Genomic DNA, 24,502 nt, shown 5'->3' on the forward strand with positions numbered 1-24,502 from the left:
ACAAAGATGTTGGAGAGAAAATGAATTGGCAAACAGAGAATCAGAAGCCTTTACTAATCAGCTGAATACCTTGAATAATTTACTCATTTATGCTTGATTCATTTTCCTCATTTACAAAACACAGTGGTTGAAACACAGCCTTTCATCTGTAAAATCATGACTACTGGTGTGTATCAATTTTGTATTGCTATACAACTTTATCCTTGCAAAGTTAGGCTACCATATCTGCAATATGTCTTTTTGAAAACATAGCAGAATCATCAAGAAGCGAACATAATAGAGGAGTGAAGGAAAAAGGAAAGTGAAAATACACAGGAGAAATAAGAAAAGTTTATGTGGAACTCATTTTGAAAAAAAAAGATCAACCCGACTTATATATTGATGCTATTGCCCATAAGGGAAAAGAAGAAGAGGCAGAAAGCAGCAGTCTTAGGTAAAGTTCTTAATTTAAAAAGCAAAACAAAACAAATAAGATCTAAGAGATTGATCCCAAAAATAAATAAATTTAAAAAAACAATGGCAAAAATTTGACCGGAAGTCCTCAAGAAGGACCACAACATGTTGTGGCTTGTGACGACTGGCCCTTGATTCACTCCTTGCAGATATATATATTGCTCTGCAATTCCTCTCACTAGTTGTGAAGTGTACTTCCCCACTCCCTGACTTTGAGGTCAACCAGAGACTTGAAATATGCTGAGTTGATGGGCTTAGTCTCTTGCACCTCTGACATCTTTGTGAGAAGAGCTTCTGGAGTAGCTGCTGCCTCTTCAGCCTGAACCCTAGAATAGCAAAGACACAAGGACACAGACTCAACATCTTGAGGCAGAGCCTCAACCAGACAACCCAAACGACTCAGCCAACGCAGCACAGACTAGTGAGTGAGCCAGGGTTTGGGATAAGGTTTGTAAAATAGCATTAATATGGCAATAGCTAACTGGTACACAAGCAAAATTTTTGGTTTTGAATAGCATTTAGAGTTTGGGGATAATTTTTGCTTCAGATAAAGACTTGAATAAAATAATCTAGCCAGAGATCTCCCCAATCTCTCTTTCTCTCTTTGTCTCTATGTTTCTGTCTCTGTCGCTCTCTCTCTCTCTCTCTCTCTCTGTCTCTCTCTCTAACACACACTCATGGCTCCTGAAGTAATTGGTTTTTTGGAGATGTGAATTAATATTCATATATTAAAAACATCAACATGCAAAATTAGAGAGAACTCTATTCCTTACAATCCAGCTTTAAAAAATGTCAACCCATTACTTTCTGTTTGTCTCTCAAGGAAGGGACTTTGAAATACAGGCTGTCATGTATTCATCCTCACCTACATCAAATGATTATAGATGACTACAATGATCTTAGCACAACACTAATAGCACAATACTTTTGTTGCTGTGGTTGAACTTGAGATCTGCTTTCTACATCTGGAAGTAGGAGTTCAGCATATGAGAACGCTCACGGCAAGGTCCCGAACGGACAGAAGCAGGACAGTAGAGCAGTGTGGTTAAATGATCAGAGCCAACTAATATCTAAGCTCAGCCACGTATTAGCTATGTTACTTTAAGAAAAAGCTTTTTACCTCTCTGTTACTTTAAGGAATTTGTCTCATCTGCAAATTAAAGATAATAATAAGCTCCTATTTCATGTGATTATGAGAGTAAATTGAATCATAAAAGTTAAAAGCTCAGAACTAGGCCTACCATAGAGTAGGCACACAATAAATAGGAGATATGATTGTTCCTATTATTATTATTACTATTAAAGACAATTGACGTTCTTTTCACTGCAATCTAAGTTGCTATTTTATGCTCAAATCCTTTTGAATTGGCTCATGGCTGGGATCCATAATGGCCAAAATTAACTAAAAATATTGGTAGGTCAGGGTGATAGTGTGAAGACTCAGTTTGTTGGCTTCATAAACTACTGGACCTCACTTCCTTTCCGCTGAAGAATCATTTCAGAGTCTCCCACCACCTCCAGTGGCTCCTCAAACTGCAGTGAGATAGAATGATTTCTGGACAGCAGTGTAGCAAAAGGGCAGGAGTTATGTCACTGGTCAGACTTCTGAGGCGATTCGTCATAATTCTTATATTAATGTGGTATTCTCAATTTAGGATGTTGTAACATTGTATTCTCATTTTAGACTGTCTTTAACTTTATATTCTCATTTTAGATCGCCTTAACTTTATATTCTCATTTTAGACTGTCTTCATATTACTGACACTAAATCCAGCTGTGGGCAGGGATCTTGAATCCCGTGCATTCCCTACAACCAATCTGTATTTTCGCTTTGCTGAAAAGGAGACATGGATGATGAAACAACACTGACGAACTCAGTAGATTCCCAGGCTTCAGGTAAGAAGTACATGTATGACAAGCTTTAGGTGCTATTTGTAAAGTAAACGAATTTACATTTGGTGGGTGCTTGCTATCAATTCTGAGTGCTAACCTTCCTGAGAGAGGCAGTATCTCTGTGCTCTTCATTTCTTCTATCTGTGTCATATTATTTTCAGCTATCTCTCCAAAGTATATTATAAAGATCCACTCTGTGTGGATAAAGGATAACTAATTTTTGTATAATTTTTAACAGCTTTATTAGATAAAATTGACATACTTTAAAACGCTTAGAAACAGCTGCCAATTTCTACCTTCCCCCGCAAAGTGCCTGCTGGGAATTTTGTTTGGGATTGTGATGAAGCTATAAATTAATTTGAGTTGAATTGATATCTTCACAAAAATTGTGTCTTCTGACTCACAAAAATGGTATCTTTCTCCATGTATTTATGTCTGTAATTTATTTCAACAATGTTTTCTTGCCTTCAGTGTACAAGTTTTGCATGTCTTTTGTCAGATTTATCCATAAGCATTCAATATTTTTATGCTATTGTAAGTGGTATATTTGAATTTTGTATTGATCACTGCTAGCATATAAGAAATATAATCAGTTTGTATATACTGACCTTATTCCTACAACATTCTAAACTCACTTACTAGAAACTAAAAACTGATTGATTTTTTTATAGGAGATGTTATCACTTTCAACCTTACTGGAAAGTCACAAGGACCCTCAAAAAGGAATAAAAAGAGACTTTGTATCTCTAAAATTATCACCACTGTCATCTTCTTCCTGGTGATTTTGATAACTACACTGGCCACAATTTTAGCAGGTGAGTTGCCCACTTCCCAAATATGCTCATGTTAACTCTTCCACAAAATATTACGTCATCTGTGTGCTTTTCATATAGTGGCTCAAGATAAAGGGTAATTTCAGAAATCTTTGTATATGGGATGAATGTACATTTCTTCTTCTATAAAATGGGGATAATAATAACTTAATGCATATGAAACTTCCTTCTAAATCAGTATTACTTATAGTCCTTACAAGGTAAGGGGCTCATGGTAAAATGTAAATCACTATACTGATTCCTTCATGAAGAAAGTCTCCTTATGAAGAAATATCAAAAGAACTGCACAATATATTTGGTGACACAGTTAGTTAACAATGTGCCACGAGATCCTTATCTTCCTGCGGACTGGTGGCAAACAGTTTATGGAACATTATCTACATATGGACTAAACCATATACTTTTACATAAATATCAGTATCTTTTTCTAAGCTGCTTCTAGCTAATGACTATCGTTTACAAGAAAGGAAACTGAGTTCAAGGCGCAAAACAATTGATCTCTGTCTGGTTGTGCAGCTGCCCATGATACGGTCAGATTTACAAGTCCCAATCATAATTCACAACTATACATATGGGTTATAGAGAACTGGACAAGAAAAAATGTTGCCATCCTAAAGACCATAATTTTTACCCAAACTATAGATTACTCCTAGCCTCTAAAAGTAAGTTGAGAATGATATATCTCCCCTTTACGATGGTAAACTATATACATATATTCTAAAAATAACTTGAAGCAATTTTAACAAGATGTTTGAAAATATATACATAAGTATATATTCATATAGATGTGCATATATAAATATGTATATGATTTACACATGAGGATATTTATTATAAGTGGATATATTATATATGGATGTCTAAAGTCATTTGTAGAAATTAATGTGCATATATATTATACATACATGTATACATAAATGTGCACATAAGTATGTATAAATGAGTTTATATAGTATAGATATATTGATCAAGCGTATTCTATCAAGTAGGCATTATGCCTTGTATATATACATGATTATGTGTATATACTTGACTATATTTACATATGGATAGAAATGTGTATATAAATATGTGAATATACTGTATGTATATAAATGGATGGATAGATAGAAGATTGATAGATGATAGATAGATAGATAGATAGATAGATAGATAGATAGATAGATAGATGATAGATAGATAGATAAGGAGATGGAGAAAGAAAGTATTATATGAACTAGGCATTATGCTAGAAAAACAAGACAAATATGTTTCCTGTCCTCATGGAATTTACTCAACTGGAGAAAAAGGAAGGAGGATGAAGAGGTGGAGGAGGAGGAAAAGTTGGAGGAAGAGGAAGAGGAAAAGGTCTTTTGATAAAAGTATATATTTACAAAGCACTTTATGCCTCATAAGATATTTTAATACACAACATTTTATTTGCATTTTTGAGTGACCCAGAGCAGTAGTGAAGTATTATTTTCCTTATTGCCTTTTGTTGTACACAAGGACTTTGAACTTCAGAGATAGTAGCTGACTATCTAAACACAGCTAAGTAAAGTTATAACCTGAATCTAAGTCTTCTGAATTTTATATATTGTTCTTTACCATATCTACAATGTTGTCTCTTCCTAAATGAGCTTATTTCCTATGGGGTCTATATAAAATAAACACCCAGTAATTTGTTAAAGGAGATGAAATATGTTCAACCTGTTCTTAGAAAGGCAGTTTCTTCCAGGCCACCTACTGAAGTCCGTGCAGGCCATCCTTACCAGGTGCTCCTAATTTTCACTCAGTGGAATTTATTCAATGGAATTCCTAAGGATCTTCATTTTGTTCTCTGATTCAAGCTATGTTCAAAAGACTATTTTATAAACTGGATCACATAACACTATACACAGTTTATAAAGGTTAATATGCTTTAATCCTGCAGTGATATTGGAATGTGGGACCATTTCAATGTGGGACCATTCCATCTCCAGGTTTCGTCATCGGTTATAAGTCATCCAATGTCTAACATCTCAGCTTCCCTATCTATACAACGTAGGACTGGACTGGATAATTTTTAGTGCAGCTTGTGATGCTAAAACTCTCTGATTTCCTAAAGTTATTAAGCAAAAATAAGCGTTATTTGACAAAATCTAGGAGAGGGGAGATAAGCATGTTAAACTCCTATGACCCAGATCAGATGACTGATTCTGTGCTTTGGCATAACAATAGGCTTCTCCTACTTAATAGACATTAATACTTAGGTTAAAATAGTCTGCAATACGCCACCCAGGCGCCTCAGTCGTTAAGCGTCTGCCTTCGGCTCAGGTCATGATCTTGGGGTCCTGGGATCGAGCCCCACATCGGGCTCCCTGCTCCGCGGGAAGCCTCCTTCTCCCTCTCCCACTCCCCCTGCTTGTGTTCCCTCTCTCGCTGTGTCTCTCTCTGTCAAATAAATAAATAAAATCTTTAAAAAAAATAGTCTGCAATACAGTAAGTCAAAGATTTAATCATGTCTAGAGTAAAAATCATACTTTCTCTTAGGTATACTTGAAAATGGTTACATACATTTTTCTCAGAGGCGTATGACAGTCATATATTTTGTTTATTTATACAGCAAACAGGCGTGACATAACCTCCAGGTGCTGGGATAAAGAAAAAAGAGGCAATATTTATAGTCATTACTATAATGTATTAAATCTGATAGTCTATTAGAAGCCAAGAGCATGGAAGGGAGAGTATGAGCAATTCCACTGGGATAAAGTAGAGGAAATTCATAGAGGAAATTATGCTTTAACATAATAGATTATTGAAATACAAGTAGATACTTTCTAGTTGGGCAGGGATGGAATTTTTTTATTGCAAGTTAGGGTGGGACTATGGCATTGGGGAACACAGGTCAGCATGAACAAAGGCCCAGATATTACCTAAAAGTAACATGACATGTATAAGGAACTACAAGAAGCTTGGTATACAAGAAAATGAAGAGAGAAACAAAGTGCCTACAGAAAAATAAGAGGAAATGAAGCTACAGATATAAACAAAGATCAAATCCTGATGCACTTTTCATTACAGTTTAAAAAAAAAAGTTAGGGGTGCCTGGGTGGCTCAGTCGGTTAAGTGGCTGCCTTTGGCTCAGGTCGTGATCTCAGGGTCCTGGGACCGAACCTCCCATCAGGCTCTCTGCTCAGTGGGAATTCTGCTTCTCCCTCTCCCTCTGTGTTCTCTTCTTCTGTGTTCTCTCTCTCTCAAATAAATAAAGTCTTTTTTAAAAATTAGAACAATAATAAAGAAAAAGCTAGACTTTAAACATGGTCTAAGCATAGTGGAAGCATAGGTGGAACTGGATCAGATATATTCCACTTAGTTGTTTCATACACTTTAAATTGAACACTGGTTTTTTCCCCCCAATCTGATTTTTTCTGACAATTATTTTTACGAATCAACATGCCATCCATCCAGTCCATACATCATCATCTATCTCTAATTTTGAGACAATCCTTTTAGTATAAGGTGTAAAATCTTCACTGTGTACGTAACGCCTACTTCCTGTTCATTCTTCTGGCCTCAGTTCTTGTCATGCCTCTTCTTTCTCTCTATACTCCACTCAGACTGATCTTCCTTTCTTAAGTGAAAAGATCACTCACTCCAGGGCCTTTACACATTCACTTCCTCTTTGCTGAGAACGTGCTTTCCTCATTCTTCATCTGGCGAGCTAGCTCTCTGCATCCTTAAAGTGTCAGCTGAAATGTCTACTACAATCCCCATCCTTGAGCTAGACCAGCTCCCCTCAACTTATGTTCTCTTAGTACCTATGGCTATTCCTCTTGTACCATTCCTTGAATTTGTAATTATTTGTTCAATATCTATCTGCCCCACTATACTCTTAGCACAATGACGGCAGGGACTTTGTCTCTAATAAACATAAACAACAGTGCTTAGCATAGTATGTACTCACAAATATTTTGTTATTCAATGAATGGGTGTCCATTAGGTAGTTGTATATGGGAGATTTCTGATGAGAGGCCTGGGTTGGACATATCACTTTAATAATTATCTGTATAAACATGATAGTTACACCATGAGAATGAGTATGTTCTCCTAGGTGGAGTGTGTCACTTGAGAAGAGCACCAACCCTTGAATCTGAGCAATACCAACATCTACATGAGTGGTATCTGCCAAGGATTTCTTTCAACTTATCAAGAAAAATAAATACAAAAATTTAGGAGCTGACTTCATTTGGAGAAAAACAAAGAATGATTAATGAAGTCCAAAACCTTCAGATTGAAGGGCCAAAGCTAATTTGATGAATTTCATTTATATGGATAAGAAAACTGTTTTAAAACAAATTAAACTCTATTGTATCTCAGAGCAGACATTCAGGGCATGCCACCTCCTCAGTAGTTAATATATTATTAAATTCTTTTCAGTCGAAAAACACAAATCTTCCACTGAACGTATGCCATGCTTGAATGGCTGGATTGGTTACCTGGGAAAGTGTTGCTATTTTTCTGAAAATACAAGAACCTGGGCAGCAAGCCAGAACTTCTGTGCGTCTCATGCAGCCACTCTTGCTGTCTTCAACACCACAAAAGAACTGGTAAGCCAATTCTTTTGAATTATAGTTATGTTTTCAGAGGTCATAGATGATGTGGAGAAGGCACTGGAAATTAAAAGAGCCAGAAAAGAGCCTCTCACCCAGCCTAGAAGCCCTTTTTTTCCACATCAATTTAATCATAGAAAGAGCTCACATCAGGTCAGAGCAACCCTTAGAGTACAAATTATTAGGCAACATTTAGGAGATGATTTCCCCACTTGACTTTTCAACTGGGAGTAAAAAGTATTTAGAAATAAGTTACATAATAGGCATTTTCCCTATGCCCAGTATAGAGCAATTTATATACTACTACCCACCAGAAAGACCCCAACTATTGTCCAAAGAAGTTCAACCACATATTACCCAGCTCTACATTTTCAAGTTGGAATACAGCACCAAAATCCAGGGAAAACCCAAAACCACTTCCCATGAAGTTCAGACCCAATAAAGCCCTTGGTAATGAACTATTATTACCTACCATTTTACACCAAATTAAAGTTGCCTTTGGGGGAACTATATTCAAAAAAAATAATAAACAGAAAGTCATGGCAAACCTGTTGTCAGAGATACTGGAAAAGATTAATAAATGAGTCAGTATAACCAAGAAGGTCTGGGAGCTTCAGGCACAGAAAAAGATCAATGGAGAAACCAATCACACAGTACAAACTTCCCCAAACCTGAAATAATAGAGATGTAAAACAACAGAGGTGGTAAGAGACAGAAGAGTTAAGACCTCAAGGAGCATAGGAGGGGCGCCTGGGTGGCTCAGTCGTTAAGCGCCTGCCTTCGGCTCAGGTCGTGATCCCAGGGTCCTGGGATCGAGCCCCGCATCGGGCTCTCTGCTCGACGGGAAGCCTGCTTCACCCTCTTCCATTCCCCCCTGCTTGTGTTCCCTCTCTCGCTGCCTCTCTGTCAAAATAAATAAATAAAATCTTAAAAAAAAAAAAAGACCTCAAGGAGCATAGGGATATATTTAACATTTATTGACCACATACTCTATAAGGAAATGACAGAAGAGGGATTGTCCCAAACTGATATTAATTTAGTAGATCATTCTGACAAAGATTTTTAGATAAGTACATTTGGATGGCTGAAAAATATAAATGAAGTCATACAGCCCATTCTATAGAATAATAAATCAAGAAAAACTAAAGCAGGGAAAAAATGAGAAATTATGACTATTAAAACAAAACAAAAGAAATATTTTAACTAAAAAGCATAGTCATTGGAATAATTTTTGGAATAAACATAAAAGAGTCCAACAAAATAACGAGGATACACAAAAGCAAAACTGGTTCTATGCATAGACAGGATTGATCACAGAAAAGGGAAAAAGACATATGCATCTAATAAATACAATTACAAACAGTAACAATTTAAAAGCATAAAATCTTACAAATAATTTTATGTCGATAAATTTGAAAACTTTGAAGAAATGGATAATTGCCTAAACAATTATTTAAACAATTGTTTAGACAACCTATATTGGGATATTTATAGACAGGCAGGTTTTTTAAAAAAAATTAAATGGTAAGCATCAAAGAGTAAAAAATGTTCGGACAAACTAAGGTGTTCAAATAAATTAAAGACATAGAAAAAGTATCAATCCAATAGAATTCAGAAAAGGTAAAAGAACAAAGAAAAACTAGTAGTCAGAAAACACAACATTGATAAATCCAAATACAACAGTGATCATGATAAAATGTGAATGTTTTCATTTGTTTCTTAAACAACAAAAATTATCAGATTGGTTTTAAAAAAAAAAAGCAACAAAGTCCAGTAACGTGCTACTTACAGAGACATACCTAAGTGCGTGTACACACAGACACACACACACACACACACGTTGGAAAATGAAAGGAAAAGTTATGCAAAGCAATTACTAACCAAATCCAAACAAAACAAAAAAGCTAGTTAGTGGTAACAAGATCAGAAAATATAATGTATCAGAATAAATTATGAAAATATATAAAACCTGGATGAACCAACTCTTCAATATATTTTACTGCTAAGATTCTCCCATCCTAAAAGACACCAAACCTAGGATTTACTGGCAAATTAGAGCAAGCCATCAAAGAACAGATAATTTCTGTCTTATAAAAACTCTTTGGAAAATAGAAAAGAAAGCTACCCAATGCAATTTACTATGGTATTGTTACAGAAGTAACCCAACCCATGAACTAACCTGTGAACCAGATAAGGATGCTGTCCCCTTCTATAAAGAGTATAATGAGACAAAAGAAAATCCAACCAAATAAAGCATTTGCCATTCATCCTGTAAATATACTCTATTAAAGGATTTCCTGAAACGATATTCTGACCATTCTCAATATTGGATTGGACTGAGTCGAGAACCAGGACAGACCTGGAAATGGATAGATGGAACCATATACAGTGGTTGGTAAGTCCTGGGTATATAATTTATACACCTAAAGCCGGGGCTCTGAGCCCTTTGCCACCACAGAGAAATCTGAGTTACAATCCATCCACACCATTCTCCTGGAAGTTTCCTTTGTGGTGGAAAATAAAATGAGCCCAGAGAAAAAGTGGTAATGTAAATATTATTGTACAAAGTATTTAATACCTACAGTATTCCAAACAATGCTTCATAATCATGATCTCATTTGACCTGCACAACAACTGTGGGAAGTAGGTGTATTTATTGCCACTTTACTTGCTGTTCAAAGATGTTGGGTTAGAGTAAAAACTCAAAGCAGAAGAAATTTTTTTCTCTAATTCTTCCAATCAGTGCTCACCAATTTGTTGCCTTTTATTTTTCCTTCTGTGTTTTGTTTCAGGTTTAAAATAATTGGAATTGGATAATGCGCCTATCTACACAAAATTGGGATTCGCAGTGCCAGTACGCACTTGGTTAGAAAATGGATTTGCAGCAAACCAGACACATGTATACCCAGAAGTTAAGACATCATAGATCTAAGGTATTTTACACAAAATGTAGTTTTTATTCCTCTTAAAAGAAATATATTATATTAATATAAAAGTACATGAAATTCATGTTTAGAAATTTTCATTGGTGTTTTTTATTCCCAAATCTCTAAATCCACTTTTATACATCTATTAAGTTCTTAGTATTCAAGAAATATATGCCCAAGATATGTCCCCAAACCTCTTATAGAATAAAATTTCTGATACATTAAAATATGAATGAAAAATTTAAATGACATTTTAAGACACTCATATGAATTTCAGACTAATGTCATTTAAAATTAGTTGTTTTTTTAAGAGCTCTAATAATATTTTGCCCCATCTCCTTACTTTTATTATCAATACTAGTCGTTGATTTTCTTTCAGTTTTGCAAGATTATGAGATCCACTCATGAAAGTAGTGTAATTTAAACACAGCATCATGTTTAAATGTGTTGATTTCCTAGCTAAATGAATCCCTTTCATACACCAACCTCGCAGCAAAATATAAAACCAAATTTCATGTTCAGACCATCGTGCGAGGGGCATCAAGGTTTTGAGTGAATAGTCTGAACTAGCAGCTTTCTAGTAGTGAATGCCAGGAGCCTGTTGCATAATGGACAATATGAATGGTACAAAATTGGGAAGCAGATGGGTGAGGGAGCAATTTGAACTTTGCGACTCAAGCTTCTAGTTGAGAAAACGATAAATTAGGTTCTGTGTCAGAATGTGTAACTTGTGTAACTTTTCAGGAAATATTATTTTCATGTTTACTCAAGGTTAACAAGATCACTTTGTTAAATATAAGCCTTTTCTTAAAAGTGAAATCTGTGATCTGCATCCTATGGGTATGTGTATGCTCACTGATAGAAATTAGAACAGTTGTAATAGAACACGTACTGGAGAATGGGACGAGTAAGAACTTAGGAAAATCACATTGGAAAGTCTCATTCTTGTATATTTTACAAGCCAGGCCACAGTTCCCATCTTTTCAGCCACTCTCCGCACCCTCATTTTCACTTCCTTTTCCTCCCTGTGCTTCCCCCTCCCCCATTCTTTAGAAAGTCAGAGATGGGCTAGATAAACCTTCAACAGGTAGTTATCAGTGTAAGGAGTGCACAGACAAATGTAGAAGATGTGTGAAAAGGTTCAATGGCAGCGGAAGGAAGAAAGTGTCCAAAGTCTGAGAAAGACATTCCCAGGGAATCATTACAGGGAAAATATTGTGAAATTGACAAGTAAGGTAAGGGTTTTCCAGGAAGAAAATTCTCAGAAGAACATTGCCAGCAGAATGGAAAGCACATGTGAGGATACCGAATGTTACTCCATTGGGAAACTATTCTAATCTGGAAGCACTGGGCTGAAGAGTGTGAGATAAGAGAGAGTAAGAGCTGAGGTTGGGAGTGAGGAGGAAGGGGAGAAGGAGGGAGGGCCGGGGCCAAGTTTAGGAGGAATTCTATGCCATGTCAAAGGAGGGTAAGCATTGATGCTCTAGGTTATTTCTCTAAAGTTATTGAAATAGGATAGTGACATCTTCAAATATATATACTTATCAAATAAAAACAAAAGATATTTTCGAATTACTGAGTTTTAGGAGCCCAAGGAAATCCAGGTGGAGATGTTTAGTAGGATGTCGAATGTGCCATTCTGGAATTCACAAGCAAGTCTGGGAGGGATATATGACATGGACACAAAAAGAGCTGCAGAGGTCTGAGGGGGTGAGCTGACATGACAAAAGGAGCAAAGTGCTTGGTTAGCAAAGAGCAGGCGATTATTTGGTTAATGAAAAAATAATCTCTTATAAGTGCTTATTTCTGATTTTCATTTTATTTTTTAGGTAAGCTTTAATTTAGGTTGTTTAGGTTTGGTCACAGAGCTGAATCTGTGCCCGGAAGAGCACTAGTAAAACAATAGTGTAACTTTAGACAAATAAATTAGTTCATGTGTATTTACAGAAGTCTTAAATGAGACAAGGGCATATTTTTTAGACGACAGATGCTGAAATACTCTGCAAAACTGCAGAACTTCTAATACTGAATCTGCAAAAACTTCTAACACTGAATCATGTCCGAGATCAAGTAGAAAAATGTACTGTTTCTTTGCCCTTCCAATGTATAGTTTTAAAAATTATATGATTATATCAGCCCTCTCTAATAATAGAGCAATAATGTCAAGAATCCCTTTGAATGACTCATTGCTTTTATGGTACCTAAGGCTACAGTATACTTAATGACATAGATTTTAAAGTTGTCTGCCTCAAGTGTACTAATTAATACTAAAATAAAGTTGTTACTTTAGAAACAAATTGAGAGTTTTGATGTTTTTTATTTATTTTTTTCTTTTCTTTTTTTTAAGATTTTATTTATTTATTTGACAGAGAGAGACACAGCAAGAGAGGGAACACAAGCAGGGGGAGTGGGAGAGGGAGAAGCAGGCCACCCACCGAGCAGGGAGCCTGACACAGAACATGGGCCTCCATCCCAGGACCCTGGGATCATGACCTGAGCCGAAGGCAGACGCTTAACGACTGAGCCATCAAGGTGCCCCTTGGTGTTTTTTAAATAAAATCAAAATATTTTTACATCTCTCTTGCAAGAAAATAATTAATAATTAATTATGCTTGGAAATGCATATCCCTAAAATTTTGGAAAGACAACTTATAAAACATTTTTATATTTGATTAAAATTTTTATTATACTTTTAATTATAATATATATGCACTTAAGTATAAGTATGTATATATGTTTTATGTATATATATACAGACCCACTAGGTATATATTTTAGTATGTATATATTTATACTGTACATATTATATATATAATATATCTACTAAGTATAAACAAAGTATGAAAGTAACATGTTAATTTATACAGTGATTAGTGGAAAAGCCAGGGAGTTCAAAGCAATTGAAGATAAATAGAGGGGGAAAAGATGTTTAAGAATATAATCTTATCATTGCATAAGAGTGAATATATGATACTTCATTTGACTTGAAAAATGCTTACTTGAAAGTGGGAATACTAACTCAGTAGCTATACAGTATCTATGGGCATGTTTCCATGGTAGTAATTTAATACATGTGAACAATTTACTGTTAAGCGTTTATTGAACAACCCTTTTTGCTCCTTGAGAATTCTGCTTTGGGTTTGGTCTAAGGCCACACCCATTATATCTCAGACCTACCACCTTTGAGTTGCCATATCATCCAATGGGCATCTTAACTATTAAAATAATCCCATTTTTTCATCTTTGTTTTTGGGAAATAATCAAACTGATTTATGGGAATTAAAAAAGTTCAGTGGGAAAATAATGATCATGGCAGAAAGGGAGCCCTCAAGAGTGAAGAAGAACAGTAGTATGAAGAGTTCCTTGGCTAAGGGTGTTCCAACAAGTCCACCCTGCTGAACTGGCTACTCAGCAAACCAGTGTGAAGGGGGCATGCACTGAGGTGCACCTTACCGTGTTAACACAATGTCAGAGAGAAAGGTGCTGAGGGGGGCAAGTGGGCAGTACAACTGGTCCTTTTCTCTTTTCCACATTTCCTATCTACCTAATGTTAGATCTTTTTTGGTTATTAAAGTTAATACCCCAGATAAGGTGAAAAATTGTTACATGGTATAAAAATTTTCAAAGAAGGTGAAAAGGGGCCAAGGAACAATAGGAGCAGGAAATGACATAACAAGACTTCAGGAGCAGAAGAATCTCAGCCGTTCTTCCTTTCCCTGAGAGGGGAGGCAGACTTAGCCCTCAACTTTAATAGGAGTATAAATGGGAAGTTGCACGTGGTCTCATCAAAGTCTTTAGTGAAGCAATAGTGAAGTAATAGTTTTCCCCAACTGCATACATACACATAAACCTATAAACATTCCAAAAGAAGTCTAAAGTTTAAGGATAAAAACTTCTGAGTGTCATAAATTATAAATTTATCCCTAAAGGATTTTCCACTGAGAATCTTCTAATTTACATCATTTAAAATGCTCCCCTCCCAACAGTTAGAATCACTGTATAATTAAAAATATTAATTTGGACAACTGGGTAATCTAAAAATAACTTTAGTTGTTATGATTCAAGCAATCTAATCCCTTAAAAATATACATATATGTAGATCTATAGTGGAGATAATAAGACAAGCTTTGATTTCTAGAAGGGTTTTTAGACATGGTTAATTCAATTCACAGTAGTTTTTAGAATTCTTGTATCAAAATTGCACCACTAAAATATTTCCTTAGATGCAAATGCAAATGTTATAACTTAATGGGAAATATTATTTCAAGAGTAATTCTTGAACAAGATTTTTTTTTAAAATCCACAGACCTCTTAATCTTCCATCATTTTTCCCTCCCTTCTCCTTAACTGCAACTTCTCTCCTAACATTTTTTCCCACATTTCCCAAATGCACACATTAAAAAAATAGTACATACGTTTGCATTCATTATACTAAATAAACATGGATTTGTGTTCTCTGTGTTTAATTTTTTAAGTGAGTTGAAGCTCTTATAGTTCATTCCTTGTAAACTATAATTACTTCTGTTCACACATATCAATTTGCAATGATTTTTTTTAAATTCATGTATGACCTTTAAGTTTTTCTCTTAGTGGATCTAAGACTTTAAAGTAGGTTTCCCATTGGTGATTTCATATTTAACTGACAAACATTAATGTAATAATGTCTCTGCTCCAAGTTTCAATGTAGGTTCTAGGTCAAAAATAAAAACAAACAATAAACCTGGAAAATTTCATTTATTAGCCCACATACACCTAACACTTGGAAAAAAACAAAACTAAACAGAGTGGTTTACTGAAAAAAAACTAAACAGAGTGGTTTATTTCTCTGCAGGCAGATTATGATCATCTAGGCTAAGGGAAGCTCTGTGCAACTAGGAAAATTTGTGCTGGGGAAACAAAACATGTTACAAATAATCTTAACAACATAACAAGTACTTATTTATCATCCATCATGCATCAGGCACCTTGTCTCTCCCATACAATAATGAAGATCATGTCCTTCCAGAGCTTACAGTATATTAATAAATACAAATAATTAAACGATGGTCAAAAAATAGAGTATTAAATGTTAAGTATAGGAAACTATGAAAATATACATCAAATGCATATAATTTAGTCTGGAGTGGAGAATGGTTAAGGAAATATTTCCACCAAGTGGCATTTAACTGGTCATCTGAAAAATAAGCAAGAGTTAAACAGGAGAGTATGAAAGGGAAGAATATCAAGCTGAGGCAAATATATGATTAGATCTGAGGCAAGAGAAAGCATGGCACGTTTGAGAAACTGAATAAATTTAGGTTGTCGGCATCATTACAAGCATGGCGGTGTGGGAGGAATGAAGACGAGCCAAGACACAAAGGGTCTGGGAGGAGATGGTCGAAGATTTAAGCAATGAAAAAGAATTAAGAAGTGAGTAATGCGGCCTGATATGACGTTTAGACAATCATTGTGGTCATGGTATGGAGAATGGACTTTGGCAGACAAAGCTAGAAGCAGACAAAACAACTGTTGCAGGAATCCAGGACCATAGGGTGGGTCTGAAGATATGTAGATGGATTCAGAAATAATTATGTGGTAAAATTGACGGGATTGAAATGAGTGAATATCGAGGGTGAAAAGAAAGAAGCCATGGTTGACTCCAGGGACTCTGGCGTGGACTAATGGGCACGTTGCTGCCATTTGCTAAGCTAACGAGTCTAATTTTTAACATGTGAAGGCTGAGGGGCTTTGAGATGTCCAAATAGAGATGTCCAGTGGGCAAGCACCTGTAATAAGGTCTGGGTTAGAAATATATATGAGTTTGGGAGTTATCAATAAATTGATGACAATCGAACTTACAATGTGGTTGAGTTTGCCAAGAATTGTGTATGATTAAGAATTCACCCAAAACACTGAGGAATGTCAGTATTGAAGAAATCAGAAGAGAGAAGAGATGCTTCAGAAAAAAACTGAGGAGCAATGGCAGGAGACATAGATACAGGTTTAAGAGAGCATTGGGTCATAGATGCTGAGGTTAGAGAATATTTCTAGAAGAAAGGATAGGTCAATAATGAGCAACACTGCTGAGAGTTACAATGAAAGCTAAAACATCTTCATTGTGTTTTGCCAGAAGAAAGATGTTTGTGACATAGTGAGAACACTTTAGTGAAATAGGAAAAGCAGAAACCAGATTTTAGAAGAACCTGGAGTGGGAGGTGAAAAGAGGAAAAAGCAAGTAGAAACAATTTCTAGGAAGTTTGACTTAAAAGATGTGGAAGAAACTGGGCAGAAACTGGAAGCCACATGTGGTTCAGGGAAATTTTTCTTGTGCTCTTGCATGTTTCATCGCTAAAAGAAAAGGCGGTGGAAGAAGAGAGAGGTTAGAGTGGAGATGATGGAGGAAGGAATCTCCTTGAAAAAATGAAGAGACACAATCCCAACTGTAGACTTAGAGATTTGATTTAGACAGATGGAGGGATACTCCTTTTTTGGAAATAGGAGGAGAGGAAAAAGAAATAAGTAAGATGCAAACAATTGTGTAGACTCCATAGTAGAAAGTCCATGAATATATCATCTGATGGCTTCTCTTAGAAAAAAAAGAAAAGGCGGGCGCCTGGGTGGCTCAGTTGGTTAAGCGACTGCCTTCGGCTCAGGTCATGATCCTGGAGTCCCGGGATGGAGTCCCACATCGGGCTCCCTGCTCAGCAGGGAGTCTGCTTCTCCCTCTGACCCTCCTCCCTCTCATGCTCTCTGTCTCTCATTCTCTCTCTCGCAAATAAATAAAATCTTAAAAAAAAAAAAATTGCTAAAAAATAGAAAAGGCTTCTTTCCCAATGGTGAATGAGAGGTATAGGGAATTTATTTTAACATTTTATTTATTTATTTATTTATTTGTTTGTTTGTTTGTTTATAGTGGGAAGAGGGGCAGAGGGAGAAGAGAGAAAGAAAAGAATCCCAAGCAGACTCCCCCTGGCACGGGGCTCGATACCGTGACCTGAGCTGAAACCAGGAGTCTGAGCTTAAACAAATGGTTGAGCCACCCAGGCGCCCTGGGGAGAGAATTAGTGAGCAGACAAAGGGACAATTTCTGTCTAAAATGGCCACCCTAATGAAGAGGAGATAACTATAGAAATACAGCACCGATGACCAGATAGAGCCAGGGGGATGAGTTGAGGCTGATTGCCTGGATTGAGAGTGACACAAATCAACACCATTATCATCATTATCACCATAATATTTGTTGTAAAAATAATGTGTTTTGACAAAAATACATAAATTAAAAAGTCCTTGTGAAATAGGAAGGATAAACTGGGATAAGTTTAGAGGTCATTGTCTGCAGAAATCACGTGTTGACATATCCAGTAACTCTGATTGCAACACTTTTCAGAAAACACACCCTTCTTTGTTATCACAGCACAGGCATTATCTTCAACCTGGCCCAGGACTTGAAATCTGTAGAGGAAAAAGCAACATCCTGTTCTCATTCGGCTAAAAACACAACTGTGCATATTTTGTATGTTTTCTCCCTCCTTAGGAGGGATGTATTCTCCAAGCTGGAAATCTAAGACACTGTAATTTTCAGACAAGGAATGCCTGTTAAAAAATGACTTCTTTAATGAAGGTAGTTGCTCCAAATAGTTTTTTAACCTAAAATGGTCATTTGTAAATGGAAAGGCTATGTGGAATTAAAATAAATATGTGAATAAGAAGCACTGGTTTCCCAATTCCATGTGATCACACCAAAAAAATTAAAAATAAAGATCTTAGAGGACTGTTATCTGTTATGGTCTGAATGCTTGTGTTCCCCCCAAAATTCATATGTTAAAATCTTAACCCATAAAAGTGATGTATTAGGAAGTGGGGCCTTTGGGAGGTGCTTAACTCATGAGGTGGAACCCTCATTCATTCCTTATAAAAAAGACTCCAGAGAGATCCCTAGCCCCTTCTACCATGTCCTCACATGGCTACAAACCAGGAAGAGGGCCTTCACCAAAATATGACCATGCTGACACCTTGATCTTGGAGTCCCATTTTCCAGAGCAGTGAGAAATAAATTTCTGTTGCTTGTAAGCTACCCAGGCTGTGGTATTTTGTCACAGTAGCCCAAAAGGACTAAGACGGGATAGTCCTGCCCTTTTAGGAGAAAAATTCATTTTATTACTCCAAAGATTCCTGATTCAACTTTTTAAGTATCTGCAACAATGGAATGATACCAACTTTATAACAGACAGTATCATATTTATCATTCTAAAATTTAGAAATATCAACACATCTAAAGATATGCATGTTTTTCAAAAAGTATTAAACCAATTTTCTGTAGAAAATTAAACTATTACCCTTGTCATTCTCCTGACCCAAATCCCAATTGTCACACCTTTCAAAAATCTTGCTTCACTGTTTGCCTATAATAAGCCTCCTTACTTCTACAAGAGATCCTAAGAAAGAATGGTATATCTAGACTTTACATGTTAAATGTGGCAACAGTAACCCCAGACAGAATGGGAGGAGTGAAAGAGTGAGCAATCGAGGAGAAGACCTTCCCACTTTTAAATGTTTTAAACTCACATGGACACCTCAGCAAGGGAATTTCTGTGCATTTGTGTATATGGGTGTCCCCAAATCCTTTACCCTTTACACGAAAGAAGGAAAATTCCCCTAAGTTCTGTTTTTCCATGATATTTTAAGCCAACTTTTCTTGTCTTAAACAAATAAGCCAAAAGGCATCCAAAAAATCAGAAAGAAAACCCTCAATTTTAAAAACAAGATTGGCAAATTAGTAATTCTAACCAAGTTTGCAAGTGGGTTGATAGAGCATCACTTTAAAAACATGATGATACATTTCTATTAGAAATAATCAAAGGTAAGGGTCCTGGGTGGCTCAGTCCGTTAATGGTCTGCCTTCAGCTTAGGTCATGATCCCAAGGTCCTGGGGTCAAGCCCCCCATCAGGTGTCCTGCTCAGCAGGGAACCTGCTTCTCCCTCTCCCTCTGCCTGACACTCCCCCTGCTTGTGCACTCCCTCTCTCTCTCTCTCTGCCGAATAAATAAATAAAAACTTAAAAAAAAAAAAAAAGAAAGAATCAAACGTAAGTTTTTAAAATGAATTTAGTGTTTGATGTACAGAGAGTATGATGGCATGGGTAGGTATGGAGTGTAAATTTTAACAAGAAATATTGTAAATAGTCTGTGGATAAGAATATTCATTTGTAGGGTGAATTGCTCTGTTTCAGAGCATTTTTTTTTCCCTACCCTCAGCAAGTCTGGTGGGCCTGCTCTATCACTCCAGAACATCTATGGTCTTCCTAAATCCCCTTAACTTCACATCTCTTTAAGAGACACAACAAAATTCCACATTTTCAAGAAGTGTAATTAACTTTGGTGATACCTGAAACCTTGATGCTGAGAGTAAAAAGTTTCACCCTGGACTCCCAGGAGCTTCTGTCTGTGTTTTGGGGATTAGTGTCTAACGTCTAAAGATTTTAGTACTCTCTACCCATGGAATTTAAGCAGAAATGAACAAGGTGCATCAAAGTAGACACACATATTGTTGATTGGGGTGAGACTATTTAAAAAGAGTCAAATGCTATTTGTTGTATTATGCATAACATACTCCTTAATATTTCCCAATAATTGAAGTCTTCCTACTAATCAAAACAAGGATTATTTGGTAAACTTTTAAGAAATACTTCAAAAGAAATGAAATTTAGAGAATTTTATGTAAACTACAGTTTTCCATGTCTACCTCTAGCATTATAGATAAACTCAAAGCCCAAATAAGAAAATAAATTAGCTTAGAAGACTTCATTTCTCTAAGGAAAATTTCCTAATCATTCACTTACTAACAAAGATCAAAGTCTTCAGTCTAGGGAACCATTTGGCTATCTGGAGTTTCAGGCAACCCCCCGTAGGGACTGGCTGCTGAAAAACTCAAATGCTAAATACTCACAACTGTAGATTTAAACAGCCAGGTCCATGTCTTTTGTGGTGTGTGATGTTCAATCCAATCCAAAAGTAAATTCCATCTTGTATATTACTCTGCATGAAACCCTATGCAAAAGGATCCAGAGGAAACAGAGTTAAACCTATTAAAATAACATTTTCTGACTTTTGTCCAGACTTAAGAAAGTCTTGATATTGATCTCCCTATTCAGGAAAATCTTAAGAAGTCTGAAGCAGTTTCCTATATATTTAGGGAAGGAAACTGATGTAAGGAGGTTTTCAAAACACATGACTCATATATATTATGTGCAGGCATGGGATGCTTAATGGGATTCCTGGGGATGATGATGTGAACAGCGACTGCTGAGGGGGCTCAAAGAGGATGTGAGGACAAAGCTAGGGATGAATAAGGCTGCTTAAAGGAGCAAGAACTATTCTCAGAGCGCTGTTGCCATTGTGCAGATTGGGAAAAACTTGTGCCTATGGTAAAACTACCCACGAGCCAAACTAAAGAGCCCAGCTTCCCTACCCGAGATACTAGGGATATTGCCAGATAGTGATAATATTCCAAGAGCTCGTATCTTTCTTTCCAAGAGGTCTTGTGGAAGGACGCATTGATATGTCAGCTTTGTCACTCACATGCTGAGTGAAATAGGCAAGTTTTACAACCTGTCAAGTTCTGCAGATTCTTCTGGAAGTAGGGAAAATATTGCCTATCTCATAAAGTTGCTGTGAGCACTAAGTTTGATAGATAACATTTGCAGCATGCCTACCACAGTGCCTGGCATCTGCTAGGAATTCAATAAATGGCCATAATTATGAGCACCATAATTCTTTTATTATAAAACCTACTTTGGGGCACCTGGGTGGCTCAGTCGCTTAAGCTTCTGCCTTCAGCTCAGGTCATGATCCCAGGGTCCTGGGACTGAGCCCTGTGTTGGGCTCCCCGCTCAGTGGGGAGTCTGCTTCTTCCTCTCCTTCTGCCCTTTCCCCTGCTCATGCACTCTCGCTCTCTCTCTTGCTCACTCTCTCACTCTAGTTGTCTCTCAAATAAATAAAAAATAAATCTTTAAAAAAAAAAACCTACTTATTTCTCGCAGCTTTAGGAGGGCTAATTTTCATGGCAAATTAGCTCTTACAGTTCAGCCTTGTCTTGGATCATCAAGAGATGAGATTTCATTATTAAACAGGATTTTTTACTATCGGTCCATGATTTAAAGGTTTTTAAAAAATTATAGCATTTCCCTTTTTTCTGCAGCCAGTTATTAGGGCACAAGTTTAGCCTCGGTTTTGCTGAAATGGGAAAATAGGAAGAATAGAAGAGCAAGTTTTGAATATCAGAAAAATGTTTTCACTAATTTTGTAAACTTTTCCCTTAAAAGTAAAGATTTTGTCCCACTTTTAAGAAAAGAACTCCCTTTCCACTGATGAATAGTCTTTAGAAGAGATAAATGCCAGAAATATTCATAATTATTGAGTAATTATCACATGTCAAATAATTTCCTATCTTTTTATGCACACGAATATATGAAATGTTTTTTCTTACAAGAAATGTATAAGATACATAAAATTATTAATTTCATGTTCCTCATTTTGTAAATAAAGATAGTACAGTTAAGGAGAAGTAAACAAGTATAAAGTGGGGAGACGAATGTAAATGTTAAGGAACTTACTCAAGGTTATAACTAATACAGCCAATATAATAAGTGGTAGGACATAGGGTAACAAAGTAAAACAGAGTCTAAAAGGCATAAGGTGAAAGCTGCTGTGGAAAAAAAAATACATATATATCCTTTCCAGAGTCCCTTGCTGGTACAAAAAAATATATATTTCATGATATATTTTATCAGTAACTTTGTAAAACAAATTTTTCACCATGACTCCAATAACCTCAATGACCACCAGACATATCTCTGAAAAGGAAAAATTTGAAATAGGTATTAAAACAAACCTATCTTCAAAAATAGGTACACACAGGTTTCAAGTAAACTAATAATTTCTTATATTTTAAGCCGCATGGTAGGTACATAAGTATTGATTGCATTCTATTGAAACTGTTGTATATCTTAAGTATTGTATATTTTTTAAATATCCACAAATTTGTGTACAAACTTGCCTGATATATTAAACGAGATGAACATGAAAATGTAAACTATAAAATACTCTACAAAAGTTAGCTATCGCTAGTGAAGCTCTTTGAGAGATAGTATGAGGAATCATATTATTTGGAGAAAATATCACATACTAAGTTTCTGTTTTGAATCAGCAAAGTACCCTGATTTTCACAACACTCTTCCCAGAACATTTTATTTTATAAGTCATAACAACATGGGCGTTGAAATAGTATATTAATGAACTAGGTTTTAACTGCACTGGCCAGGAAAAATACCTCAAAACACACTTCAGACCAAAGCTGGGGACACATTTTGGTTTTGCTGAAATTTAATATCGTAAATTATTGACAGAAATAAATGACCTTAAGCTCTTGTGCTTATTTAGAGGTTTACTGTGATATGACCTTTGCTGTGGTAGCATTTGGCCTCTAAAATAAAACATGAATTATTCACTTCACTCTTCCATTTGTTTGCCTAAAAGTCACATACTACAGCAATAAAGAAGCCCAGGGTCTTGTCAGTGCGGTAAAGTGGAAAGAAATTCATCCATTGGAAAGTACAGTTATTTAGAATGTGAGAGACTATTGTTGATATGCCAAAGATATCGCTTCTCAGCCTTTTGGCTTAAGATCAAGTGATACGCCAAAGACAAAGTGATGAAAATAGCAAATAATTTTTGAGTGCTTTAGTGCTGGGACCCCCATGGTAGAAAGGCTTCCAAGTGGTCTAGAGAAGCCTAGAAGAGTAATGTATGGAGAGCAATATAGAAATGTCCATAATGGAGAAGCACTGAGTTGACCTATTACAGAGATGTGATATATAGACTAAAGTCTTAAGGGAAAAGTGCCAACATAAACATGCACATTAGTTATATTTTTCATACTATTTTCCATCACTCTCTATGACCATCAATATTTAATTAGAATGCATTTATTAATTATCCAAACTTAACTTACGGTCTAGACATACATTTTGGTATAAATCATGATATTTAAACGATGCAAAAGTTTATAGTTTGGGTAGATTTTTTACTTAGAAAATAGTTGTAACTTGGGAGAAAAGGTTAATTATCTTATTCTACAACAAGCATTGATGAGTAAGAAAAAAATAAACACTCTAATTTTTTTTAAAAAAAAAAAGACAAAGTGAGAACCAGGAAGTTTACAGAGTAAAAACATATAAATATCCAATGTATGTGATTTTATTTTTAATTTCCTATTATATAAGAAATGTAACTAAAACCAACTATGTGTATTTTTATCAGATTATATCAGTGTTATAGTCTGAACTCTGTGTGTGTGTGTGTGTGTGTCTGTGTGTGTGTTAGAAGGGTTCAGAGGGAAGGATGTTGCAACAGAGAGATAAATATCCAAAAGAAATGGATTGGATCATCAATGAACAAAGACTTGAGGTTGAGAGAGTATGTTGCATTTTATTACCATACTGAGGTTTGTTTTGCTGGAGGCTAGAGTGAAAAGAGGAAAGTTACATTATGAGAAATGAGACTGCTATTGTAGGAAATCAAGACTCAGAGGGAAACAATGTTAAAGTGCTTAGGCTTATAGTCCTTAGATTTTAGTCCTTAGACTATAGAAAGTCACTAGAGAGTCTGAAGCACAAGAGTGCTAAAGGAGAGCAAAATATACCACCCCGAAACATGCTTCCTTGGCATAAGGTTTATCCTGAGGTGGTTGTTTTTAAGAAACTGCAGACACAGAAGGTCTGAAAACCTAGTAGAAATTATCCTTTTGTAAGAGACATTTACAGTTATAAGGGAAATCTCCATTTGTAAGG

At 35.9% G+C, this 24,502-nt stretch overlaps 1 protein-coding gene across 1 annotated transcript; it reads left to right on the plus strand.

Moving 5' to 3' along the window:
- The first annotated feature begins 2,300 nt into the window (after positions 1-2,300).
- Positions 2,301-12,572, plus strand: LOC110580774 (C-type lectin domain family 2 member A-like). Its single transcript, XM_021690436.1, is given in 6 exon segments — positions 2,301-2,349; positions 3,018-3,161; positions 7,578-7,747; positions 10,042-10,145; positions 10,543-10,615; positions 12,507-12,572. Coding segments are annotated over 6 exon segments (606 nt in total).
- The last annotated feature ends 11,930 nt before the right edge of the window (positions 12,573-24,502 follow it).

This window comes from Neomonachus schauinslandi, chromosome 5 (assembly GCF_002201575.2).
Source record: "Neomonachus schauinslandi chromosome 5, ASM220157v2, whole genome shotgun sequence".
Taxonomy (NCBI): domain Eukaryota; kingdom Metazoa; phylum Chordata; class Mammalia; order Carnivora; family Phocidae; genus Neomonachus; species Neomonachus schauinslandi.